Source organism: Rhinopithecus bieti, unplaced genomic scaffold, assembly GCF_001698545.2.
Source record: "Rhinopithecus bieti isolate Rb0 unplaced genomic scaffold, ASM169854v2 scaffold_10264, whole genome shotgun sequence".
Lineage (NCBI taxonomy): Eukaryota > Metazoa > Chordata > Mammalia > Primates > Cercopithecidae > Rhinopithecus > Rhinopithecus bieti.
The window spans coordinates 41674-52583 of record NW_016806418.1 but is presented as its reverse complement, the minus strand read 5'-3'; the positions used below and the strand labels follow the sequence as shown (position 1 = coordinate 52583).

Genomic DNA, 10910 nt, shown 5'->3' with positions numbered 1-10910 from the left:
AAAAAAAAAAAAAAAAAAAAAAAAAAAAAAGATAATATTTTAGATATAATGGGGTGAAATAAAATATAATTTTATCTGTTTCTTTTACTTTTTTATGTAGCTGTGAAAATTTTAAATTTGTCTATGTGCCTTTCTTTTTTTTTTTCTGAGACAGGGTTTCCCTCTTTCACCCAGGCTGGAGTGCAGTGGCATGATCCCAACTCACTTCAGTCTTGACCTCTTGGGCTCAAGGGATCCTCCCACCTCGGCCTCCTGAGTGGCTGTGACTACAGGCATGTGCCATCACACCCGGCTAACTTTTCTTTCTTGGTAGAGATGGGGTCCCACTGTGTTGCCAAGGCTGGTCTCGAACCCCTGGGTTCAAGTAATCCTCCCACCTCGGCCTCCCAAAGTGCTAGGACTATAGGTGTGAGCCACTATACCCAGTCTGCATTTTTTTTCTTTTTTTGAGTCGGAGCCTCCCTCTGTTGCCAGGCTGGAGTGCAGTGGGGTGCGATCTTGCCTCACTGCAACCTATGCCTCCCGAGTTCAAGCAGTTCTCCTCCCTCAGCCCCCTGAGTAGCTGGGACTACAGGCACATGCCACCACATCCAGCTAATTTTTAAATTTTTAGTAGAGATGGGGTTTCAACATGTTGACCACGCTGGTCTCAAACTCCTCCTGATCTCAAGTGATCCACCTGCCTCGGCCTCTCAAAGTGCTGGGATTACAGGCGTTGAGTCACCACGCCTGGCCCCAGCCTGCATTTATATTGGACTGGCATAGATGGGGATTGGGGAACCTGGAATTGAGGGGGTGGGCATGAGTATTTCACGTAGGATGGCAAGAAAAGTCCCCTTTGAAGAGGTGATACCTCAGCAGAGATCTCAAGGAGGGGAACAAGAAAGTCATGAGGCAATCTGAAGGAGCAGTGTTCCAGGAGGAGAGAACAGCAAATGCAAAGGCCCTGAGGCAGAAATGAAGTTTGAGGGATGAGGGCCTGGCCCTCAGCAGGTGCTCCCCGCTCCACCCTCACCTGTGGCCAGTCGAGAAATCCAGCTGTCATCTGCCCTGTCTGGTTACAGTCATCATCGATGGCCTGAATGGGGAGAGAGAGGAGACTGTATGACAATCAGTGGAGCTCATGGACCATTCAGGCCTCTGTCTAGAACAGGGCTTGGCAAACTTTTTCTTTCCTTTTTTTCTTGTTGAGATGGAGTCTTGCTCTGTCACCCAGGCTGGAGTACAATGGTGCAATCTTGGCTCACTGCAACCTCTGCCTCTCGGGTTCAAACAATTCTCCTGCCTCAGCCTTCTGAGTAGCTGGGATTATAGGCGCCCACCACTACGCCCAGCTAATTTTTCTATTTTTAGTAGAAACGAGATTTCAACATGTTGGCCAGGCTGGTCTTGAACTCCTGGCCTCAGATGATCCCCCAGGCACGAGCCACCATATCCAGCCGGGTTGGCAAAATGCAGTAAATATTTTAGGCTTTGCAGGTCATACAGTCTCTGTCACAGTGACTCAGCTCTGCTGTTGTAGTGCACAGGCAGCCATAAATAATATGTAAATGAACGTATGTGGTGATGTTCCAATATAGCTTTATTTACAAATCAGAGGTCGCTATGGACCATAGTTCACTGATTTTTGGTCTAGAACGATCCCCTCACTTGGGCCCAGAGATAAGCAGCCACTTGTCCAGGGACATGTGGGGCCACCTGGCATTCCTGTCGCCAAGTCTCTGCCTTCTGTATAAAGCCTCTCAGGAATCCCACCCTATGTGGCCCCTGGGCAGCTGCATGAAGAGGATCTGGGCCAGCGAGGACATTCTAGCCCCAACCCCAGTGATTGGTTCAGGGAGGGGCACATGACTCAAGCTGCACCAAAGAAGAGTAAGCCCTGGGAGTTTGCTGGAGCCCTTGGGAAAGAGGCTCCTTTCTTTCTGCTGGGGTCCCTGGGCCGGTGGGATCTGAGCTTGGAGATGCAGACAGTGAAGCTAAGGTAGAGGGGAGCCTACAGCTCATGTGTGGCCCTGGATCAAGCTGTGCCTGACGCCCCTGATTTACATGAGCTAATAAATTCACTTTCTGGCTTAAGCCAGTTTCAGTTGTGAATCTGTTTCCTAGAACAAACAGCATCATGACCAGTTCATCCGGCATTTCCCCAGCTGGAAGTCCTGGCCCCAGGAACTGTCCCTGGCCCAGGACACGTAGGACATCGGAGTCTGAGAACCACCAGCAAATGCAGGGGACTGCTAAGGCCATGCTTCCAACACATCGGCCTCTGCAGCCCCACCCAGGTAGCCCCACCCTTTTTGGCCTGTTCTCCAGGTAGGCCCTTCTGCCACAGTTGGCTGATCTGTACTCTGATGCCCCTGCTGTTGGTAATCTTTGTTTTCTTCTGACTTTCTCAGGGCTGGGCAGGACACCCAATGACCTATCTGGACCCACCAACCTCCTCCTTGTCCCAGAACTGACCTGGCCCTGGGATCTCCATCTCTCTCCGGGGGCCCCAGCTCTACCTGAGCCTGCTGTGCTCTGCTCTCTCCGTGCCCTGCTTGACATACCTTGCCATCTTTGGTCTTCCTTCTCAGCCTCCATCCCTAATTCCCTGCCTCTTCTCACTCCCATCTGCCTGTGGTTCTTCTGACGTCCCTCTTCTGTCCTTCCCCTGGTTGAGGCCATGAGGTGTGTCCTCAAATGAGATGAGCTACCCCTGAGGAGAGGTGGTGCCCTAGGGTCTCCTGGGGAAACAGATGAGCCCCATGTACCTGTCTCAGTGGGGAGCACCAGTGTGGCAGGAAAGGTTCTGGTCGGGTCCTCACCTAGCCCTAACCTCCTTCCCTAACTCCTGGCCTCCAATCTCCCCTTCCAGTCCATTCTCGAAGCCCAGGGAGGCTTTTTCTGCACCTAGTGCTGATCCCACCCCTCTTCTGCTCATAGACCTCCCATAGCTCCCTGGCCACCTGCTGTCTCACCCCACATCTCCACCACCCTCCTCCCGAGCAGGGATGAGCAAGGGGGCACAGGGAGAGCGGACCACAGCTACCTGCTTGCCCAGCAGCACCAGGTCCACCTTTTCCTTCTCTGCCAGCTTAGCCAGGACCCGAGCCACCTGCAGTGCCCTCCAAAATTCTCAAGTCTCTGTTTCAAGCCCAGGACTGCCTCCTGAATCTGCATCAATGTCTCCTGGGCTCTTCACACTCCCTGTGTAGGATCCTCCTCCAACCTCCTGTTCTTCCTGGGTTTCCCACCTGTATTACCAAGGCAGACCCAGGCACTGTCCTTGCCTCCTCCCTGCCCTCCCTCCCCATGCTAAGCCCAGTCTCTCCTGCCACATCATGTCTCTGCTCTGTCCCGACACCTTAGGCCGAGGCCTCATTCTCCCCACGTGACCATCACCTCGGCCTTCCAGCCTCTAAACTCAACCAAAAGGATCTTTCTTCTTTTTTTCTTTTCTTTTTTTTTTTTTTTTTGAGACAGAGTCTCGCTCTGCTCCCAGGCAGGAGTGCAGTGGTGCCTGGAGTGCAGTGGTGCGATCTTGGCTCACTGCAACCTCCACCACCCAAGTTCAAGTGATTCTCATGCCTCAGCCTCCCAAGTAGCTGGGATTACAGGTGCACACCACCACACCCGGCTAATTTTTGTATTTTTAGAAGAGATGGGGTTTCACCGTGTTGGCCATGCTAATCTCAAACTCCCAACCTCAAGTGATCCACCCGCCTCAGCCTCCCAAAGTGCTGCGATTACAGGCATGAGCCACCGTGCCTGGCCCAAGAGGATCTTTCTAACACCCAGAGGGACTCTGTCCTCCCTGCTCAAACTCTCTGTCAGGAAGGTCAGCAAAGTCCCAAGCTGCTCAGCCTGGAGTGGCTGAATGCCCTGGGCCTGGCCACCTGCTGTCTCACCCCACATCTCCTCTACCCTCCTCCCAAGCAGGGATGAGCAAGGGGGCACAGGGAGGGCTGACCACAGTTACCTGCTTGCCCAGCAGCACCAGGTCCACCTTCTCCTTCTCTGCCAGCTTGGCTAGGACCCGAGCCACCTGCAGGGGACCTAAGTGTTCTGCTTCTGCTGGGGGCACCTCCACGTGGATACCTCGGTCTGCACCCATAGCCAGGGCAGTACGAATGGTCTCCTGCCGAGGACAGAGGGGCTTGACTTGGCTATCCTCAGGGCGACCCACGAGTCTGGCCCCCAGCCCCTCCTCCCTCAGACCCAGGAGTCCAGACCCCCATCCCCTCCTTCCTCAGACCCAGGAAACCAGGCTATCAGCCTATCCTCCCTCAGACCCAGGGGTCCAGGCTTCCAGCCTCCTCCTCCCTCAGACCAGAGTCCAGGTCCCAGCCCCTCCTCCCTCAGACTCAGAAGTCCAGCCCCCACCCCAAGACCCTGAGCACCTGGCACTGTGCAGGCCCACAGCTGACGGCGATGACCTCCTTCACCAGCTTCTTCTCCTTGAGCCGCACAGCCTCCTCCACTGCGATCTCACAGAAGGGGTTCATGGAGTGCTTCACGCCATCTGTGACCACACCGGTCCTGTCAGGTTTCACTCGGATCTGCTCAGCAGGAGGGGAGGGGGCGGGGTCAGGAGGAAATAGGCAAGAAGGTGGGGGCCTCAGCACCAACCCTGTCCCAGGCTGGATGAGGATAACAACAGCCTGGAAAGGGGCAGGGCCTTGTCCGGGGTCACACAGCTTCAGGGACAGAGCTGGGTTAGAGCTTGTAGGCAGGGGCAGGTCACCCTGTCTCCTTCTCTCATCCAGCCATTCCTGGGTACCAGGGACATCTGACTTGATCATCCCTACTGTGTCACTGCTCCTCTCAGGCCTGAAAGAGTGTTTCTCAAATTTACAGTATTTATGGGAACCCACGGTGAGAGGTGCATTTTACCATATCTCCAAGTGTATATAAATACATAACACACTGATACAGAAATACAAAAGAGGAGAAGAAAAGGAAAAATCAGTTAGGTAGACAGTTAAGGCTGGTCCTCAGAGAAGCAGCCTGCCTGAAAAATCACAGCTACAGGTAACAACAGAGCAGCCTGAGGAAAACTCAGACAAGCAGGCAGGTCCAGCACAGAAGCCTTTTGTTCTTTGTGTGATTGACAGGCTCCCAGGAAAAGTTCCCTCCCCTTTTCAGGCATTTACCTTGTGGTCTCTGTGGGAACTTGCACAGGGAGGGGCGGAGCTTACCTAAAACGAACCCACTGTTACCCAAACAAGAGAAGCAGAGCTTTGTGCTTGCCTAAAGACATACCCACAACTACACAGATAACGGAGAGTTATGCAGACAGCTTTACAGATAAGATACTCAAACAGCTACAGAGATGAGAGGAGTTTCTTACAAAAGCTTTTGGAATCAACTGGAAAAATGGCAACACGCTTGGGCTCCCCTCTCCTCTGCGGAGAGCTTTCTTCTTTGCTTATTAAACTTTCGCTCCAACGAAATGGGTGGCAAACCCCACCCATTTGCTTCTGCACATCGTTTTTGTCTCTCCTGGGCCCTACTGTGTGCCTGGCTCTAAGCTGGATCCTGGGGGCACCATCATGTGCCAGGGAAAGAGGCTTCCGGTGTGGACCAGGGTGTGGCGTGACCAATAACCACCTTCCTATTAGTTTCTCTCGGCTGCCATAACAAATCACCACATACTTGGTGGCTTAGAATCTTACAGCTCTGGAGCCCAGAAGTCCAAAGTCAGTTTCACCAGGGTGAGACCAAGGGGTCTGCAGGCCCTGGGGGGAGCACGTTTCTTGCCTCCTCCAGCTTCTGCTCTGACACTCCTTGGCTTGTGGCTGCATCACTTTATCTTCAGTGCCAGCATCCTCAGCTCAGTCTTCATGCGGCCTTCTCTCTCTGTGTGTCTAGTCTCCCTCTGTCTCTCTCTTATAAGGACTCTTGAGATGGCATTTAGGGCCCACCTAAATAATCCAGGATAATGCCCCCATCTCAAGATGCTTAATTTAATCACATCTGCAAAGACCCTGTTTCTATTTTTTTTTTCCAGATGGGCTCTCGCTCTGTCACCCAGGCTGGAGTACAGTGGTGAAATCTCGGCTTACTGCAACCTCTGCCTCCCGGGTTCAAGCAATTCGCATGCCTCAGCCTCCCAAGTAGCTGGGATTACAGGCATGCGTCACCACACCCAGCTAATTTTTGTATTTTTAGTAGAGACAGGGTTTTACCATGTTGGCCAGGTCTCAAACTCCTGACCTCAGGTGATCTGCCCTCCTCGGCCTCCCGAAGTGCTGGGATTCCAGGCGTGAGCCACCGCGGCCAGCCTGCAAAGACCCTGTTCCTAAGTGATTTTCCCTTCTCAGGTACCAGGGATTGAAACCTAGCTGCTTTAGAGGGTATTTCTTGGCCTACCACAATCCTCTTTCTTTCTTTTTTTTTTTTTTTTTGAGATGGAGTCTTGCTCTGTCATCCAGGCTAGAGTGCAGTGGCATGATCTCGGCTCACTGCAACCTCCGCCTCCCCAGTTCAAGCCATGCTCCTGCCTCAGCCTCCGGAGTAGCTGGGATTACAGGCGCCCACCACCACGCCCGGCTACTTTTTTGTATTTTTAATAGAGACAGGGTTTCACGATGTTGGCCAGGCTGGTCTCAAACTCCCGACCTCCAGTGATCCACCCACCTCGGCCTCCCGTGTTAAAATTGTGTTCATCTTCATTGCTGAGATGAAGCATGATCTCATGCTTGGGGCACCCTTTTAATTTTGTGCTCTGGGTAAGGGCCTCCCTGGCTTTGCCCCAATCCCAGCCCCGCCTCCAGCCACTCCTGTCTCTGCTGCATGCTCCATCCATGGTGGACTCCAGTGTCACTGTGTGCCAGGCACTGTTCCAAGGGCTTATTTAGACCGGACGCGGTGGCTCCAGCCTGTAATCCCCACACTTTGGGAGGCCAAGATGGGCAGATCACCTGACGTCAGGAGTTCAAGACCGGCCTGACCAACATCATGAAACCCTGTCTCTATTTAAAATACAAAAATTAGCCGGGTGTAGTGGCGCGCACCTGTAATCCCTACTACTCAGGAGGCTGAGGCAGGAGAATCACTGCAGGCGGAGGCTGCAGTGAGCCGAGATTGTGCCACTGCACTCCAGCCTGGGTGACAGAGCGAGACTCCATCTCAAACAAACAAACAGAGAAAGAAACTCCAAGGGCTTATTTAATTTTCATTACAACTCAGTAAAGTATATTACCATTATCCCCACTGTACAGAGTAGAAAAATAACGCTCAGAGTGGTGAGGCAATTTCCTCAAGGTCACACAGCAGGAAGTGGATGCAGGCGCTGGGCTCGGAGTCTGAGGTCTGAACTATTCTAGCAGTGCACCCAGTCTCAGGAAGCAGTGACCACATCAAACTGTCTTCCCCACACGTGGGGCGCAAATTCCAGAAGTGATGACAGACACCAGAGCAATCAATAAGTAAATGACACTGTGGATTACAAAGTGTCCACACCAGTTTCCCTCTGGGGACAAGCTGGGCTCTCAGAGGGTGCCCCCTGCTCCCGCCTCTTTCACGGAGAATGTGAGCCACTCCCTCCACTCAGTTAGGTTGGCTCCTTGAACTTTCATCTCTAGCAAACACACTTTCCTCTCCGTTCCTAGTTGCAAAGTATAGGGGAAAACGCAGCAAAACACAGGGACTCCGGGGCCTGTGATTTTAAGGAGGCAAACAGGGAAGTCCTCCCAGAGAAGGTGATGTTTGCACAGGGAGCTGAAAGAGGTCAGGGAGTGAGCGTGTGATTCTGGGAACAGAGGTGGATCAGACATGGCCCTCTCTGCAGGGAGCTACCAACCTGGGGATGATAGAGTAGGGCAGTGGGGAACATGGGGTCAACAGAGGATCCCAATCCAGTCTGGCGAGGGCTGATGGAAGCAAACCTAGGAACTGCAGAAGCCCCCAGGGGTATATCAAGGCAGCCTGAGGGTGTAGGGTCAGGGGCTTCCTGGAGGTGGCGATGCCAGAGAGAATCACTAAATTGGTTTTATCATTTGTTTGTTTGTTTGTTTGAGACTGAGTCTAGCTCTGTCTCCCAGGCTGGAGTGCAGGGACACAATCCCGGCTCACTGCAACCTCTGCCTCTCAGGTTCAAGCGATTCTCCTGCCTCAGCCTCCTGAGTAGCTGGGATTAAAGACACGTGCCACCACGCCTGGCTAATTTTTAAATTTTTAGTAGAGATGGGGTTTCACCATGTTGGCCTGGCTGGTCTCAAACTCCTGACCTCAGCTGATCCACTCGCCTCGGCCTCGCAAAGTGCAGGGATTAGAGATGTGAGCCATTGCACCTGGCCGAGAATCATTAGATTTTGATATAATCCATGAGTTGGAGTTGGGCAGGACAAAGGATAGAAAGCAGAGGTAGGAGGGTGGTGCTGGAAGAAGGCATGGAAAGGGCGAGCCGCGGCCTGGTCTGTCAGGACAGGAGGAGTAGGTCACAGTGGTGGAAGCACAAAGGGTAAGGGAGGGTCCAAGGAGGGAAGTGGACAGCTGAAGCAGACCATGAAGAGGAGGCTGGACCACAAAGCATCCCAAATGCCAGGCAGAGGGGCTGCGACTCTGTCCTGAGGGTGCTGGAGAGCCACAGGCAGGCTGGGAGCAGGGGAGAGCAGGGTCAGCTCTGACGGGGAGAGACTGGGAGTGAGGGAGGACCAGGGTGAGAGTCCAGGTGAGACAATGGGACCAAGAGACAATAGGGCAGGAAGAGTGGTGGGGGGGTGGGTGGAGAACTGACAGCTTTGGGAGGAGAAGGGAAAGGGGGTGGGACACTGCCCAGGTCTAATCTGGTGCTTAGGAAGCTGGCAGGGTCTGAATCACTCATTTGTTCTGAAACGGACATCAACAGACACATCCAGTGAGACAGGATGTAATGCAGGGAGCCCTGGGGCACTGTGGGAGGGGAAGGCAGCACCCTCTGGAAAGGACAGGAGCTGATTCAACACTGCCTTCACGCTTCCCCTCTGTTCTCTCCCTGAGCACATCAGAGACATCCATGTGCCAGGCTCTGTGCTGAGTGATGCTGGGACCAGAGCTGAGTCAAAACGTGGGCCTGCACCATGGGGGAGACAGATCCAATCCCAGACATGCCAGGCAGGGAAGGCGAGGGCTGGGATAGAGGATGCCCAGGGGGCTGTAGGAGTCCAAAGATGTGACAGTAACGAACAGTCAGAGCAGGGAGGAAACCAAGTGTTGGGACCCAGGACCCCAAGAGGAATGTGTCTCAGAAGGGCTGGAGGCGACATCCCTGTCATGTGCTGTCAGAGGCGTCATTAGGACAGGGGACACTGAGGGAGATGGGAGAGCAGAGTCTAGAGCCAGACTTGCCCAGGGTTTTGATTGTAACTCTGCCACTTACTGGCTGGGAGATGTGACAGGCCTCAGTTTCCTCATCTATCCAATGGAATTAATAGTACAAAGGGTCGGCCGGCACGGTGGCTCACGCCTATAATCTCAGCACTTTGGGAGGCCGAGGCGGGTGGATCACCTGAGGTCTGGAGTTTGAGACCAGCCCTTCAACATGGTGAAACTCCATCTCTACTAAAAATACAAAAAAATGAGCCAGGTGTGGTTGTGCATGCCTGTAATCCCAGCTACTTGGGAGGCTGAGGTAGGAGAATCACTTCAACCCGGGAGGCGGAGGTTGCAGTGAGCCGAGATTGCACCATTGCACTCCAGCCTGGGCAAAATGAGCAAAACTCCGTCTCAAAAAATAAAAATAAATAATAAATAATACAAAGGATACTGAAAGGACTGAATGGGTTAATCTCTACAACGGACTTGGAAGGATGCCTGGCACGTAAACACCCACTAAATGCTGGCTGCTATGATCACTGACGCTTTCATGCTCAAGTCTGGCTCCTGTACCCTCTTCCCCAGCCCACTCCCTAAGCAGGCAGGGGCAGTATCAGTGTCAACTTTGTGACCCTGGTTTCGCCCACCCTGAGGCCTCCAGGGTGCCAGGCCCCATGCTAGGTAATGCTGGGGACACAGAGGTAAGTCCCCAGGCTGATGGGAAGGACAGATGTGGATGGACAGTCACCATCTTCAGTCCAGTTCAGGCCAAGCATTGAGAGAAGCGGGCCTGAGAGACCGTGTCTGATTCACCTCTGTCCACACCAGCCTCCCTCTGGGGACAAGCCAGGCGCTCAGAGAGTGCCCTCCCCCACCTCTTTCATGGAGAATGTGAGCTATCCCCAGCTCAGGCAGGTTGGTTCCTTGAACTTTCACCTCTAGCAAACACACTTCTCTCTCCCTAGCTAGAGCCTCCTGGCTCACCCTGTGGCTATGGAGGGTGGCAAGCAGCTTCTGGGGCCCCATAGGGCCCTGTCTGACTCCCTATAGCACATTTCGGGTAATAGTACAAAGGTCAGCAATGCAGCCCAGTGGGTGAAAGCAGTCAGAGGAACCTGCATAGAACTCACGGCTCTGCCCTTCTCTAGCTGGGTGACCTCTCTGTGCCTCAGTTTCTCCGTGCGTTAAACAGGGACCATGACTTCTTCCAGTGGGTAAGAAATGGAGAAAGCAACTCACTCTGAACAGTTATCAAGAGAGTGAATCCAGAACGAGGGAAAAGAGAACATGGCCGTGACCCCGGAGGGATCGGATGTTAGAACTTCACTCTTTTGATTTTTGCCGTCAGGTGTGACTTTGACGTATGGGGGTTAGAGCGGCAGAGGTCGGGGGTTACAAGAAGACCCCCACCCAGTGTGCGCTCGTGGCCCCGGAAGTACATGGCTGCGGGATTCAGGGATGTGGGAGAGGGGGGCCCGGTCACCTTCACGGCGTAGTCGATGACCCTCTTGACAGCTACGAGCGCGCGCAGCTCCGCCATCTTCCCGCCGCAGCCACCTACAGGGTCAGCCCGCACCCTCAGTCGCTTCTTCCAGACACCCGACCCCACCCTGCCTCTCTCTGCGCCTGCGCGC

The 10910-nt window shown here is 53.5% G+C and overlaps 1 protein-coding gene across 1 annotated transcript in view; it reads right to left on the bottom strand.

The window, feature by feature from the left end:
• The window catches only part of ETFB (electron transfer flavoprotein subunit beta), a 14403-nt gene extending 3493 nt beyond the window's left edge, over positions 1-10910 (bottom strand). The window contains exons 1-4 of the mRNA XM_017876489.1: positions 10760-10910; positions 4380-4538; positions 3959-4117; positions 710-1078 (exon numbers count right to left, since the gene is read on the bottom strand). Coding sequence (XP_017731978.1) covers positions 710-1078; positions 3959-4117; positions 4380-4538; positions 10760-10816 — 744 coding nt within the window. The 5' untranslated portion in view covers positions 10817-10910. The remainder of the gene's footprint in view (positions 1-709; positions 1079-3958; positions 4118-4379; positions 4539-10759) is intronic.